This window comes from Melanostigma gelatinosum (assembly GCF_949748355.1).
Source record: "Melanostigma gelatinosum genome assembly, chromosome: 1".
NCBI classification, from domain to species: domain Eukaryota; kingdom Metazoa; phylum Chordata; class Actinopteri; order Perciformes; family Zoarcidae; genus Melanostigma; species Melanostigma gelatinosum.
In genome coordinates this window covers 23,063,994-23,079,848 of record NC_136634.1, presented here as the reverse complement: position 1 = coordinate 23,079,848, position 15,855 = coordinate 23,063,994, and the positions used below count along the sequence as shown (strand labels likewise).

The window sequence follows — 15,855 nt, the reverse complement described above, 5'->3', positions numbered from 1 at the left end:
AGACGCACAAGTGCGTAGCTGTGTTCGGGCAACTTGTCTCCAGGGCTGTTAGAGAAACTAGAAAATAGCCTCACTGGGATGATTGATGTTATATTCACCACGTCAAAGCCCTTGGTATTGTATGCAGCCTGCATAATAAAGCTTTTCAAATGCGTTTGCCACATTACCACCATCTGCGTGAGTCGGTTGCTTAAAAAACAGACAGCAGAACACTAAATTCACTTTTATTAAAATATTTTTAACATTAAAAGTTAAAATCCATTAAATTATGTTCTTATATTGCCCTGTTACAGACAATCAGGGTAATATATAAAGAAATAAACAGCAGTTTTGTTTTGACTGCTTCTCTTGTTCAACAGTCTCTGCTAAACGGCTTATTTTAGTGCTAGTTTCACCTTTCCCATCTCCCATTAAAGTGCCTTCACTGCTCCGTGTCACATTGTCCGTATTAGGTGAAGGACTTTCCTTGATCTGAACATTAACGCTAATGTCCGCTGGCTCCTCAGATACCACGCTGGAAGTGCCATCGAACACAGCTAGGCAGTCGAAATCTGAGAGGGAAGATGAGCTGAGGACGCTCGTCTCAGTTGAATCCAATGAAAAGTCATTTGTGGGGAGGCATGGCTGACGGTCCGCTTTAATCTGAGGCTCAGGTTGTGTCGTTTCTGGTGAAGATACTAGAGGCTTCTCTGGGTGTCGTCCCTCCTGCAGCGAAGCAGGTTTTTCCAGGGGTGCCTGCATCGTCGTCGTGGCTGGCACTCCTGGGAGTGACTTGGGAGGTAGAGCTGGTCCGTCCTGCACTGCTCTCTGCGGTGCGTCTTCTGATGGGCTGATGAAGCCGTTCGTTTCTCCTGTGCTGGCCTGCTGGTGACCCTCTGTCTGCGGTGTGGTGGGAGATGAACCGGCTGCTAAGTCTCTGGCTTCTTCGTTTGCAGACTTGACACTTGATCCTGAGGGTGAGAAGTAGGTAGTGTTGATGGTAAGACCATTATTATCTTTGAAACGGATTGATATTTTACAGCGAGCCAAGCTGCATTAAAAGGAAAATGCTCTCTATGCAAATATAGCTTGTCAAAGCAACCAAGCGATGGCGCTAGCTTAAGGTGGCAGTGGTGTTTATGCACAAATAAAATAGATAAAGCAGCAAAGCTGTGTTGCAGTTAAGTGGCTCAGGAGTAGAGGAACTGCGGCTGGAGGCCACAGTTTCTTGTCCTTACCAGATGGTAACAGAGAGGTAAAAAGAGGGCTTTAAAACACACGCCATTCAAATGACATCTTTGTTCAGAATTTCTAGGGCACAGTAAACAAAAAGGAGGGCTTTTCACAACTTACTTATTTTTCCGTTCTCTCCCTTCTGTCTCTTGGACTCTTCCTCTGCCAGATGCCTCTTCCTCTTCTCAGCCTTGGCTGCCAGCTCTCTTCTAGTTTTGTTTTCCTATTATCATAAAAGTAAAGATGTCACAGGCAAGTACAAAATGTACGTGCCGATTTGTTTTTGTATCACTTCGGAAGAGCTATAGCAACATTTTCCTGTTTTTCCACAGTACCCATGTTCATTTGAAAATACACACGTTCTGAAGTTGTAGGTTTAAAACTAGACAACATAAAGACGGTTATTATACGACTTTCCCTGCGATTGTGCAGTCGTAGTATTTTATACACCAACGTAAACAAAGTATCCTCCCCGACCTTCAGTGCTTTGATGAAAAATCCTCGGAAGGTCCTGATGGTTCCGAAGAGTTCCTCAAGCGACAGCTGATTGACATCTTCACACAAGTAAACAGCCAGCTCACTCTTCTTCTCCTCTACTGCAGTGAGCCTTTCACCTACAGCCTGACATGCCACCAGATTTTCCTGCAGCAGAGAAAGTGGAGGGATTCGGATTATTATTAATTGAGTAATCACACATTGGCTCCATTTGTGGGCAAAGCAGAGACTATCGCGTTACCTCAAGCACTTTTTCATATTGCGCCTTCACGTCTTCGACAGAGCCGGAGACCTTCTTGGCCGCCTCATTCAGTCGTTTTAGTAAGGCACTGACTTCCGACTGAACAGAGTCCACATTAACTCTGAGGACAAAGTGTAAAACTATTTCTTGTAAGATTGTTACAATTCCACAGAGAAGCAATTAAAAAAAAAGAAACGAAAAACATGAGCAAAAGTAGAAGTGAAAGGCTTCTATACCCTGCTGCTTTTTCACAGATCTCGAGATCATCTGGCAGCGCCAACAGCTCTGGGTGGTTCGCGTCGGCTTCCTTTGCAAAACAAGTCACGCAGTGGGTTGTTAAGTAATTAAACAGGTTCATAACAGAGAGAGGGGGAAAACAAATAAAGTTTTGGCTGCTGTGAGCCACTTTGTTTACCTCCAGCATGTGATGAAGCAGCGTGATGCGGCTCTTGTTGGCCTTGGTCTCTGTGAGCTTCAGCAGAGAGCTGATCTTGAAACCCTCGGCGTTGCCTGTGTGACTTCCCTAGAAGTAGACCGCTGATTAAAAATGCAAGCTCTGTCTAAATGTCAGCGTACAGCAAAATATACATGAGATAGAAGAGGTTCTTACATAGTTGAGAAAATTCCCAACGTCAAGGATGAGCCTGCAGAAAATGGGCATGAGCGTGCTCGCCCTGAGAGCTGAGAGATTTGTTACATGGCGTTAATTTGAGATGTATATACATATAGATAGATAGATATATTGTAGAGAAAGAATGACAACTGCATGCATACGAATATAGCTGAAAGCCTAGGGCTTCCTTACACTGGCAGGCCTCCTCCACCAGCTTGACTTTAGGTTTGATCATATCCAACACTGATGAAGTCTCCTCGCACAGCAACATGCAGTCAATTCTCAGCTGATAACTGGAGAAACAAGCCAGAAAGCAAAGTAAATAAGAAGGCCAGTGTGAGCGTATAAAATACGCAGCAAGCACATACTGTGAAAAACAGAATTAGATTAAAAAAAATAAAAATATTACCATGGCACAGTGAGAAGGGAGGTGTAGAAGCGGTCAACATTTGCCAACTTTTCTTTCTCTCCTTGGAAGGACTTCAAATTTTCAATCTACATGAAAGCACCAGACAGTGACTCAGACATTCGCCATTTCAAAGTGTGCCCTTAATGATAGATACATCGGCAAAGAAATCTCTCGAGAACAGTTACAAACCTCATGCTTCTCTGGTAGGAGCTTAATGAGCTGCTTCAGCGCCTCTACATCCAACCTCGTACGGTCCCCAGTCTGAATCATGGCCACAAAGTCCTCATTTTTGCTGGAAAGAGAAAAAAAACTTGGAAAAAACATATAAAAAGAAAAAAAATAAATCTAAATAATTTGCGACTTCTTACCATTTTAACTGCTTCAGGAATATGTTCAAATTCAAGTTTTTCTTTGGATCAATGAATGTTATCTATAGAATAAAAAGAGACATACTGATGACTCAGCTTTGATAATCAGATGCCTTTGTTCAGAGTACTACAGCGCTGAGGAGCAGCGCCGAGTGTTGACCAAGCACACCTCTTTAGGCGCCTTCTTGACAGGAGCAGCTGCCCCCTTGTCTTTGTCCTCGGTCACCGGGAAACTGAACAGCTGCTCGATGCTGCCGTAGTCCGGCTCCCGAGGAGGAGGCTCCGTCTGAACCGAGGACCACATGGATTGACCATCTGTGTGAGTGCAGGAAGAGAGGAACCCGTCATGAGCTCATGTGGCTCCATTTTGTGTCAACATCCTGCCATGGCTGAAATTCATTTTTTACAGTTTTTTCAAAACTCTGGTTAATCCTCCGCAACACCCACCCAAATTTGGAAGACTGGTTCTGGGTATATTAATGTTCCATCCCCATCAACTATTCTCTACACAGAGGCCTTCTGCCAATGTCTCCACTCACATTTCTTGACAGATAGGAGGCAAAAAAGTGATTTAGCATATTGATGATTCTCTTCAAATTAGATTGAGCCAGGGTTGACTGCAGTTATTCAAAAATGACAGATTGCAGTTAAAGAATGATTAATCCACTCACCAGTAACAGTGCGCAGTTTCTGCCAGTTGAGCTTTTTCATCCTCAGGGTGGGGCATCGGCTTGCCTTTGTCGGTGCAGCGTACCCGAGAGCCTGGCTACTCTGAGCCCCAATCATGCCTGGGAGAGGAGGTGGTGGAGCTGGCATGCCAGGTAAGGGAGGTGGTGGCGGTGGTCCACCACCCATCCCCGATAGGGGCGGAGGTGGGGGTGGCATGCCTGGACCGCCGAATAGTGGTGGTGGTGGTGGTATTCCGGGCAAGGGGGGAGGTGGTGGTGGTCCACCAAACCCTCCAGGTAGCGGAGGTGGTGGGGGTGGAGGTGGAGGGGGCGGAGGTGAGCACTGGTTAGAAGGTTGGAGCCTCATCATACCAGGGGGTGGAGGAGGAGGTGGAGGAGGAGGAGGAGGAGGTGGAGGTGGTGGAGGGGAAGCACACTTCTGAGAGGATGTGGTGCTTTTGTCAGACTTCTCTTCATCCTGATGATGCAGATCGGTCTGCACGGCCATATCCACTCTCACAAGCTGCCTGTCATGACAACCTCCACAGCTCTTGACTTTGGAGGACATCAGCCGCTGCATGATAATCTCACCGGACTCCATCTGAGCTGAAGCACAAATCCAAACAAACATCAACCCCATTTCACACTCCTCTCACTAAAACAAAATATTTCAGCCATCCTGTCAACAGCTGCCTCCATTTCATTGCGACGATCGTTTTTCCTGGATAATCACGCCCCTTCACACATGAATCACAGAGCAGGCTTTTAGCTACCCATTAGCTTCTCCGGAGACTTGACCGAAAGTGAAAGTATTGCTGCCTCAGTGCTGACTCACAGTCCTGGGCCAGCAGCGTGGCTCTGTTAGTTATGGCCTCCAGAGCCAGCCAGATATCAGAGCGGCCCGGCTCCAGCGCCAACAACGTCTGCAGGATGGACAGCAGCTGGAGAGAGGCTGGAGAGCTGCTCACCTGCACACAAATATGCACAAATTAAGTGGGTTTGTCACGTTTGCATACCAAAGTCTAATAATGTGTGCCAGCACCACAACAACTTAAAACTGTTCTAATCAGAGAGACGACTTTTCTTTACTATAACAAAACATTCCGTCTCCCATTCATTGGACTATCTTAGTTCTTACAGGTTGATGATGAAGCCAAACAGTGAGCTCTCACACCTTGTTGAAGAGCGTAGTGAAAACTTCCAAGTGATCACTCATGTCAATGCCCCCAGAGACCCGCAGCAGCTCCTCCTCATCTTCAGCCATTGCCTCTTCAAAAGCTTCACACTGAATAATCAAGTCTTCATCCTCCTGCTCCCTGCACACAGGCATATGTCAGTTTTGGGCAAATTGGCAGAAAGTCACAGGTGAGCAACCACACAAGAGGCGTGGCCATAGAAATTTCTTGATTGGTTAAAGGTGGTGGGTGGGGGAGTAGACCATAGGATTTAGGTGGAAACAGTGAAGAAAAGGTTACCCTGAAACTGCACACTCCGGTACAGTAGGTGGCGGTATGCACCAATCAAATTTAAAGAAGAAGAAGAAGAAGAAGGTGGTGGGTGGCAGTTTAATGTTTTTTATATAGCTGCTGCATCTATGACACATTTGTCAAACTATCTTGACGGTGGTGATCTTCAGGCAGATGTAGCTCAGTGCTTACACCTCTTAAAAACTCCTGCTTTCAGTCCAAGGTTAACTCTGTTTTTGTCCAGTATATGCTGGGAGAGACTCCACATAAAAAAAAGAGTAACCCACTACAGAAAAATGGATGGAGGGATGGCTGGATAGGGCGTTTCACTCATAATACAGCATTAAAAATCACATTAGGTCAGTGTGATTTAATCAGTGTAAGAGTGATGACATGTTCTCTGAACTGAAATCGTTGATAGTCACTGTTATTGGTGTAAAATGCATGAATACACAACGCTTTATACATTTGAGGTTTGCTCGGTTCTCAGGCGCTTTGTGAGTGAGAATGAGGCCAATAAACCTATTCTTAGACAGCGCCGGTGACAGACAGACACATCTGTAACAGAGCTCCTGCTGATGGCCCGCTTTCCCCTCTGCATTCACATTCAGCCCAGAGAGGAGACACTGTTGGGACTCATGATGGGACTCTAGACTCCCAATTAATTGTTAAGTAGCAGCTGAATGGAGAACCTACCGATAAACTGCTTTCTCATCTTATCTCTCTGCCTGAGGTCATCTCTCCCGAAGATGAGGACGTTGACGACACTGAGGAGCGTCACCATGTAAGGGACGTTATCTGTGGCCTGCAGCTCATTCATGATCACACTGAAGCGATACTGCTGCGTCTTCACTCCCTGAAGGGGAAATCAAAAGTCAGTGTAAGTCATCAACATCATTGAGGAACAGTGTGAATCCACGGGATCATAATGCTTGTGCACGCAACACACCACTAGAGGGCATCGTTAAGGTACTTCATGAATGAACTTCATCATTTAGAGCGCAGCATCAATCCCACAACAGCTTAACGTTTTTGAGAAAATAAAGATAATAAAGTTAAAACTATGACTTCTACATCTTCTTGCCTTGTAGTGGTCCAGGGCATCCAGTGCCAGCCGATGTCCGTCTGCAGAGAACACGCTGAGGGCAGCGAGTAGCTCAAACACCTGCTTCTTCACCATGGTGTTGGAAGTGTCCAAAGCTGCGGAGCATCGTGATCACACACATCAGTACAGGTCGGGCTCTCATAGTTTCCATCAGTTTCTCTTAAAGCAAAAAGAACCCCCTCTATCTCTGCTCATCCCCCCTTGTGTGCGGACTCAAGCCAAATGCTGTATTTAACAACTCCTCTTGAACTTTGCCCTGTGATGATGTTGTGTTGTACTGCAGATAAACATGTGTTTGTGTGCGTGTGTGTGTGTGTGTGTGTGTATCTGAAGGTGGGGAAATCCAATATTCATGACTTACTGTGATACTACATTTTTAGGAATGTCCTGAAGCAACCCTTACTGAATCATTTCTGTACATAACGCTGAGTACAAGGTCGGAAAATTCAGCTCTGCACAGTGAGTCACGTAGAGTTATGACCTATTTAATTCCAACTTTTACATAATATATAGAAAAAAAAACATTCAGGTCCTTAAACATGGCTTTTTTTGGAATAAACAGGTTGTTTTAAACATCTTGACCAAATGACCCAGTATATATTTTCTGAAGCAGCTAAGCCACCATTTTCCATGTGTAGGCTACTTTGAGACATAATCAAATGAACACTAGATGGAAAGATGAGTGCAGCAGATGTGATGATTTTTCCCAAAATAAAGGGTATGGTCAACCTTGGGAGAGCTTCCGAATGTATCCCTCGTTCTCTATAATGAAGTGGATCCCTGCAGAGGAGTTCATGACTGCCCTGACGCAGCTGACACAGGTGAGCTGCAGAAGGGCGTCGGCAATGCGAGAGCATCCCCGCCCCGAAAGCCGGTCCAGGGCCTCCAGGAGGAGATCCAGCCCACTCAGCTCCAGGAACTGGACCATCCACGGCTGGTCGCTGCCCTCCAGGCGACGCTTCAGCCCCGAGTAGTTGACCACAGTGGGGATTTGCAGCAGTCTGATGCACAGCTCTGGGTCAGCACTCTCCATGTTGGCCTCCAGCTGGGTATCTGAGTCCTGCGAGGAGCCGAGGTGACCCCTGACAGCCGCCCACTTCTTTTTCCCATCTGATTTCCCTGACATGTTGGCTGTGGAGGACAGAAGGGAAAACAATCACAGTTTTTTTTTTCAATGTGTGCAGATGACAAGAGACAATTTTCAGCTATAATTTTTCAGAAAAGAATTCAGCTTGTTTTTGGACTGCGGATGCCGTCTGTTTGCAACGATATCGGAGGATGTTGTCCAACAGTGTTGTCATTGCTATCCAGGCGGAAGCAGGCCAAAATAAGGCCGTCGCAGAAAGGAAAGCAGAATAGGAAACGATAACGCCGCACTTTTGTAAATGATATGTCAGCAGTCCAGTCACCACCAGCTCTGCCAAACATTCCTATCTAATCCTGCTTAAAAAAAAAGGGAAGAGACTGGTTTGTCAAAACTCTCAGGCACACTTGTGATAAACTAAAACGTAGAGACAACTGTGCAGGAGACATTTTTACAAACATCACCAACATAATGTGACATTGACATGAATGCACTCATTGATCACCACAAGTGCCCTTTTTCTGGTATAACCTCAGGGCACAGTCCCCTCTTTTACCAGCCTGCCTCACCCACGAGCTTCTACTGCAGGGCATGTTACAAGTACAGACACGTTCCCACAATCTGATCAAATCAACACGTGTCAGAGCTCGGGCCAAACATGGGGAAAAAACGTTCTCCAAAAGTCGAAACTACTTTCTCTCAGTGTGCTGGAGTTGTTATATTAGGTGGTCCAGAATAAAAGAACAAGCGTGAGTGGTCCTTCTGTCTCCTGCTGTTGATTTCACACTTGGCAAAATAAGATATACAGACGAGGAGTGAAGAGCATGTACAAACACAATGCTCTGTTTTAAGGTCATTCATAGAGACAATCTGGAAGGAATTATAGCTTTTACAAGTCTTCTATTTTACCATCTAGACCAGAGGTCTTCAGCAGGGGCTCCGCGAAATGTTTGGTTGATTAGACAATTTTAAAAAAAGATTTTTTTTTCTTTTTTCTAAACATGAATGTGTCCATTAATTTAATAGTTCAGTTTTGTATGCATGAGAACAGGTATGTTTATGCATGGCAGTGGCACTAATAGGCCATCACTCATTTTTCGTTTCCACATTGATGTTTAAAATAAACACGTCTGTTTGAGTAGCGTGTGTGCATGAGTATCATGCAATTGACAGACGATGTTGATATTGGCATTGGTATCAGCTGACAGGGTGTGTTTATATATGTCAATGGCACGGCCTCCCTACTCACTGTACCTTGCACATGTTTAAAATATCATGAATATATGAACCTGTGTATTATTTGAATAGCTTCGTATTGAATGCACAATAAATAGGTATGTTTATACAGTGGCCCAGTTTAATATAAAACACAATTTTATACACATGCAAAACCACTCTTAGCCAGGATTAGCATAATGGATTTCGTGATGTTACACATATGCATGCTCACCCACAATTCAAACACAAGTCATGTGGTCTACCTTTTCTCTTTATATGTGTTCTCCAGCAGCACAGACTCTGCCTGGTATCTGCACATGTTGCTGGTCTTTTGCAACCACTGAATCACAACCTACAAAAATGTATCGATAATAATAATTATAAAGTATGTTAAATCAATTTGACAGTTTTTACCAAATGTTAATTGTCAGTCATTACATACATACATTTATATTTCATTTAAATTGATACTTACCTGTACCAGGTTACCCAGTTAAGTTAGCACATTGATACTAAGTTATTCTTCCAGTTGTAGTTTTGGTTTATATTCTCCAAATGGTGTTCTCAAATGTCTATTGACACTTGTATCTCTCGGAGGCCTATGCCATTAATAACTCACTAATTTTCTGCTGTAAACGTAATTCTTAAACTACCGGTAATTGTTAATTTGGTACACATCCTCAATAGCTCACCTCTGGCAAAATGACCTCTGTGATGAATAGCTGCTTCTCAGCTACAGTTCCAGGCACTGACAGTAGTCTTTCCAGACGTTGGATAATCTGTTCTGTCTGGGAAAACAAGTAAATAAGAAACAAATAAAACACTTTTTGTATACCATCCTGAAAGAGGAGAACAAGAAAATGTCACGGTAACATTTCTCTATCAATCTAGTCCTACCTTTTCCCCTCCTCTGCCTAAAATGCTGTGTGTACAAATAAGACAAAAACAGCACACTCTACCTTCATGTCACTGAATAAAGTGAAATGTTCACTGTGATATTTTCGCAGGGCTGCATCCAATCCTCTGTGTTTCCACAGATACATTCTGTTGGAGAGAAAATGCTCACTCTGCAGATTTCTTTCCAAGTCCTGAAATATAAGATGTATATGTAGTTGTAGATTCAGTGTTATGTATAATTAGTGAATACCATTTTTATGAGAATGGGTGCTAGGTCAAAATTGGTCATGGAAAGAGTAAGTAGTTTGTACCCTACATGTCACAAATTCATGCTAATGCATCTCAGCAACTATAGCGGAGCAACAATAAGTCATTTTTATATTGGCCCAAGTCTACTTCATGATAGAAAAATAAAAATTTGGTTTATAAGCAATTAGAAGCTATATTGCAGTCACCAATGACAAACGTCTTATCAAACAGTTGTATATCGCTGAGAGCACTGCCCATCTTTGCTGTCTTGTCCTTGTTTTTAGTTTTTATATTTTTCTTGTTTATTTGGAATTTCTGTGTATATGTGGATAGCAACGAAAAACCGGAGTCAAATTCCTTGTATTGGTATGCATACATGGCCAATAAAGATGATATTATAATAAATATTTATTTTCTCAGCTTGGCAACATAATATAGCTGGTGTATTTCGCGTGTTGATGGTAAATCTGCATTGTGTTCTGGTATTGTTGTAATAAAGAGGCAGCAGGCATTACTGGGTCTTTTGTTCTTTTGTAATGATCTGTGGCGATAAATATAAATGCACAAAGCACCAACTGTGTGTGTGTGTGTGTGTGACAAACTTAGCTCAACCCTCGTCAGTTAGAAAATACTTGTTTATTTGGAAATCTTAATATGATATAATCAAATAGCTAATCTGACACAAAAAGATCAATTGTGAAGGCTATACCACATGCATCACATTAAAATACTTACGTACGACCAAACCATGAATAGTCAAACATAATGAATATTAGATTTGGTTGGAGTATGAATAAGTTAAATTTGACAGTGAGACAATGATATTTGATTCGATATAGATATTCAACAACCAGAAAATGACAGTTTGAATTCACATGATTTAGATGCACTAAATTTAGGCAACATAATCAGGCAGTGATAGTGTCATTATGGCAATTACACCAGCAGACTACACTGGGTTGAATGACGGCTATGCTAACGAATTTCATTGCACAATGGATTTATAAATTCTGAAAAATATATTTTCAAAAAGAAACGAGAGGAAAACATCTGTGGTGATAGATAAAACATAATATGTTCGCTGCATTAGTTTACTCCTGACAGAAGCGCTCACTTAATGGTAAACTCCCTCTTGTGGCCAAATGGATTAATGACGCTGGTCTTCAATATGTACTATCCCTGGGTGCAGACAACTACATGACACCACATGCTCCCCGGGCGCTTCTCAGCTGCCCACTGCTCCCAATAAGCTAGGGATGGGTTAAATGCAGAGGACAAATTTCGTATATGTGTAAATGTGTATGACAATGAACTTAAACTTAACATATATGTTGGGGTGGCTTCTTTCCATTAACTTTGAACTTCTTGTCCTAACATATACATTTCATCGAATTTTGAATAACATTGTAGAATATAACTGAATGGATGCCTTGCTAAAAATATTGATAAAGAACATCAAGAATAGTCAATGACACCTTGCAAATGAATGCAAAAATCATATTACATGATGGAAATTATACTTTTAGGGAGAACAACATTGACGACTGCTAACATCCTTAAACTATGCACCTTGGTATTTCACTAGATGCCACAGTGGCAGTTGCCAAAACATCTTCTGAATCTCCTCTGCAGTGATGGCAGCTGCCACAAACAGTGGCCATTCAGTGACAGTGGCCACAAATACCTGCCACAGACCTGTTTGTGGCAGCGGTCAACGGAAAGGAAGTGGCAGTAGCGGGTCATTTGTAGGTCATCTAAACTGGATATAGATGTTTGGGGTCTATATCTGTGATTGGTCATCTGTGGTTTACAATAGCTGGAATGATGTAGATCAAGCTTCATGTGATCAGGTTCTTCTTACTGCCTCCCCCAAACTACTGTCCTGTTGAGACAGCCAGGACAAACAGAGAAAAAAAGTTGTACACAAATTGTGTTAATATATCCATACATAAAAATATATAGATACATACATACATACATACACATACTGTATATATATATCCAAGTCAATAGGTTATATGGATTGCTATCACTCTAAACAGTACGTTGCATATCCATCCATATTTATAATTTGCATTCCTTTAGTCTGCAGCGTGAAAGTGTTTATCGTTGCCATGGGTAACAGGTTTCAAGTGAAGTTAGCCCGCAATTAGCTTGTTGACAAAAACGAGTGGCCATACCATGATAATTCGGACTTTTTTTAATAAACTAATTACAACTACCAACAGTCATGCCTTCAATGACCTTAATGTATTGTCATATAATGTCAAATAACGAAAAAATAAAGGCTAAACTACGGCGGAATCCGCTCCGAAATGCTGGCAGCTGCCACAAGATGCTAGTGGCAGCTGTCACATACAGTGGCAATCACTTCCTGTTGCAGGCTCAGCTGCCACGGAAAGTCGTGGCAGCTGAGCTTGCAACCGGAAGTGCCTGTACTAGCTGCCGCTGCCACGATTTGAGCTTGCCCTTTCTCCCAAATCAATGACGTTTTGTGTCACCGTCAAAACAGCCCGTCACGGTTTTTCGACCTGCGACTTTAGTTCCGACCTGCTTTTCTGCATCTGAAGTCAAACGCAACGGCCTAGAAACAAGGCAACAGTGCAATCGAGTGATGCCACTAGGAAATAGCTATACATGCAGAAACAAGATTCAAAATAACTGAAATAAAAATAATTTAACATTGTAATGTTAAAGTTACTTAAAAAATACAGCAAAAAAAAAGTTTGTAAAAAAAATGTAATTGACGAGGAAAAAAGAGGCATTGTCTTTACCATGTAAAGTTAAATGGTAAATGTTTTGCATGGCATCATTATCAATGAAGGATGTATTAATATGTATGTGTGAATCTGCAGGTCCATAATAAGTGAGGGAGAGTTGCAGGTTGCAATTTACAGACTGTGTGTCATTGAAACTATTGTGTCTTTTGGTGAATTGGACGACATATTATGAATTGAGTTATGACCAGCAAATTGTGAATTAATGCCTACTCCTTAAATCACTGGACATTAACAAATAATTATATATATATATATATATATATATATATATATATATATATATATATATATTTCACTCCATATGTCTAATAAATTAAGCTATTTAGCAATAACGGAGAACTTGAGATAAAGGCTAGTCTCCCCTGCACATACTGACATTAAATGACATCAACATGAGCACTTCATCACACAGCACTTTATCTGCTAGAACTTTGTCTATTTAGACTTTAGCAATCTATCTATGTCGTGAACTGTTTCATGAACATGAAAAAAAAAGTTTCAACGTTTCAAAAAAGAAGAGAGAGATTAACAAACGACTTGGTGATAAACCATTTTATAACCTTAAAAATACTTAATTTTATTGTCCACTCAAACTGTTGCTAACAAAAAATACACTACGCCAGGCTCACGTGAACGTTAACATTTCAGAAATAAGGAACTCCGTCATTGTATTGTTCACTGAATTGAATGAACTCAAGACATGTCAGGGATGTTTCCTCATTGCCCATTGCGTTTTGACAGTCTGGGCATGCTTTTTGCCGTTAAAGATGAATAACTACAGAAATGCACACGCACAGGATTGTTATGGCATGTGTGAAGTATCTGCCGAAACCAGTGTTCAAAAATGTATGTTTTATACATTATAATATATTATTTAACAGTGTTGAAGAATGCGCTCTTCAGAGAGTGAGGTGGCTCTTAAACTGACCGATTGGAACCGGCTGTGAAATGGTGACGCAGCTTCAGACCTCCGGCTCCTGATTGGTGAGAGGCTCCTCCTGGAGCCCAGCCCCGCCCAGAGCAGCGACCCACCGCCGAGTCTCCGCTGCTCATTGGCGGAAAATGCTTTAAAATTGTCCGGGAAAAATGTAGAGTGGTCCGCCCTCTGTTCTTCTGCTGGAAGCCTTTTTTTCTGGTTGGTCTGATTGTCAGGACATATAAAAGAGGGTTTCGGTTGTTGGGTCAACATTAATTTCTCTAAAAGCATCTAACGATGAGTGCCAGAGGGAAAACCGGAGGAAAAGTCAGAGCTAAGGCCAAGACTCGCTCCTCTCGTGCTGGGCTCCAGTTCCCAGTCGGTCGTGTTCACAGGCTGCTGCGTAAAGGAAACTATGCGCAACGTGTCGGTGCCGGCGCCCCCGTCTACCTGGCGGCTGTGCTGGAGTACTTGACCGCTGAGATCTTGGAGCTAGCTGGAAACGCTGCTCGCGACAACAAGAAGACTCGTATCATCCCCCGTCACCTGCAGCTGGCTGTCCGCAACGACGAGGAGCTCAACAAGCTGCTGGGCGGAGTGACCATCGCTGAGGGCGGTGTGCTGCCCAACATCCAGGCTGTTCTGCTGCCCAAGAAGACAGAGAAGGCCGCAAAGTCCAAGTAAACCTGGAGCCAGTGGCGACTAGTCAATAGAGGGCGCCACCCCCTCTTGAGCCACAAATAATAAAAAAAATTATAAATTATACAAATTGTCAATATTTGTGTTTTTGAAGTATGGAATCACCCAGTAATATGTTTAAAATATGATATCTGTGCAAGATGAAGGCTTTAATTTCCTGCATGTCTCAGCAGCTCTGGGGGCTGGAAAATGCACCCACAGGAGGCGGGTCCATGAAGCAGTTGAGCCAATTGCTGATTAAAGATATAAATGTGTGACATACAATTTAGCCAATCGGCGTCCTCTATAGATTCCGCTTGGGGCCAGAATCTGTGGAGCCCCAAATTGCGCGTTCTGGTCAGCAGTAGTCTCTACAGGCCATCGCGAGCACTGCTCCTCCAAGACCCGTTTGAGAGGAGAACTTTTGCGGAGAAACTGCAGGTGAAAGATGATATCAGATCAACCTGACTCCACAATCACACAGCAGACTAGCAGGAAAGGGAAGCAGTACATGGAAGCTTAGTAGCTGTAGGCTACACCAGAAAGGTTTGTAGCTGGATGCAGTCATGCTAATAACTTAAAACAACGGGGACAGATCCAGCATGGACAGTTACGGGAGTGAGGGATATATAGTTATAAATAAATCATTACATGTGTTTATATTACAGTGAATATTATATGATATATATTATATTGTACAGAATAGTATTACATGATATATATATATATATATATTATATTATACTGAATATTATTATATGCTATACATATTATATTAAACTGAATTGCTTGTGAGGGTGACATTAATAAGATGTACTGACGTGTTTGTCAAAGTGTTATTTTTACTGCTTTTTTTCATTTTTGAATCAAAGTAAAATATTTAACTGCAAAGTATAATGCGTGTTTGATAACTTAATTTTTTTTGCATTAAATCATTCTGGGATGTTTGCTGAAATTGATTGGATGTGGCACAGCGCTAGAATATGTTCCACCATCCGCCACTGCCTCTCTCTGACTGCTGGAACCAGAACCTCAAAGGCTCTTTTCAGAGCCAAACACTCACCCTACAGAGCTGTGTTTCTCATGTCCCTTCAATGCACACTCAAAAAAATGACTACAACTCGTGTTAAAGAAATCGAAGTTAAAATCACTGTCACTTAATCTCGATGAATACATTTGGTGCCTCAAAGGTATAAAATGCAGCATTTCGAAAATATGTGCACCACCTTTATTTGTCAGCCTTTGGGTCTCACCTGGACACATTGCAGGTTGGTCCGTTTTCTTCACTGTGATCTGATGTGATCGCTGTTTGACGTCAAGTCAAATAAACCGACAAATCCTTTGACATGCGTTCCAACCCACCTTGATGAAACATATACAATTTAGGTTAATTCAAGTCTGTAAGGGCTTTAGGGCTGTCTGTCAGAGACTCGAGTTCTTGAGGGCGTCCTCGCAG

The 15,855-nt window shown here is 42.5% G+C and overlaps 1 protein-coding gene and 1 pseudogene across 2 annotated transcripts; one reads left to right on the top strand and one right to left on the bottom strand.

Moving 5' to 3' along the window:
- Positions 1-164: 164 nt before the first annotated feature.
- Positions 165-7,703, bottom strand: LOC306784442 (inverted formin-2-like; annotated as a pseudogene). The gene is made up of 18 exons: positions 7,307-7,703; positions 6,557-6,672; positions 6,135-6,328; positions 5,181-5,322; positions 4,842-4,974; positions 4,010-4,612; positions 3,508-3,653; positions 3,339-3,400; positions 3,160-3,262; positions 2,971-3,056; positions 2,754-2,854; positions 2,559-2,629; positions 2,364-2,471; positions 2,185-2,255; positions 1,949-2,069; positions 1,690-1,854; positions 1,333-1,435; positions 165-950 (listed from the first exon to the last, which is right to left on the bottom strand). The product of its transcript is annotated as an inverted formin-2-like (transcript).
- Positions 7,704-13,889: 6,186 nt separating this feature from the next.
- On the top strand, positions 13,890-14,475 carry LOC306781236 (histone H2A-like). Its single transcript, XM_079273988.1, has one exon. It carries the CDS (start codon positions 14,019-14,021, stop codon positions 14,403-14,405), a length of 387 nt encoding a protein of 128 aa, XP_079130114.1. The 5' UTR covers positions 13,890-14,018; the 3' UTR covers positions 14,406-14,475.
- The last annotated feature ends 1,380 nt before the right edge of the window (positions 14,476-15,855 follow it).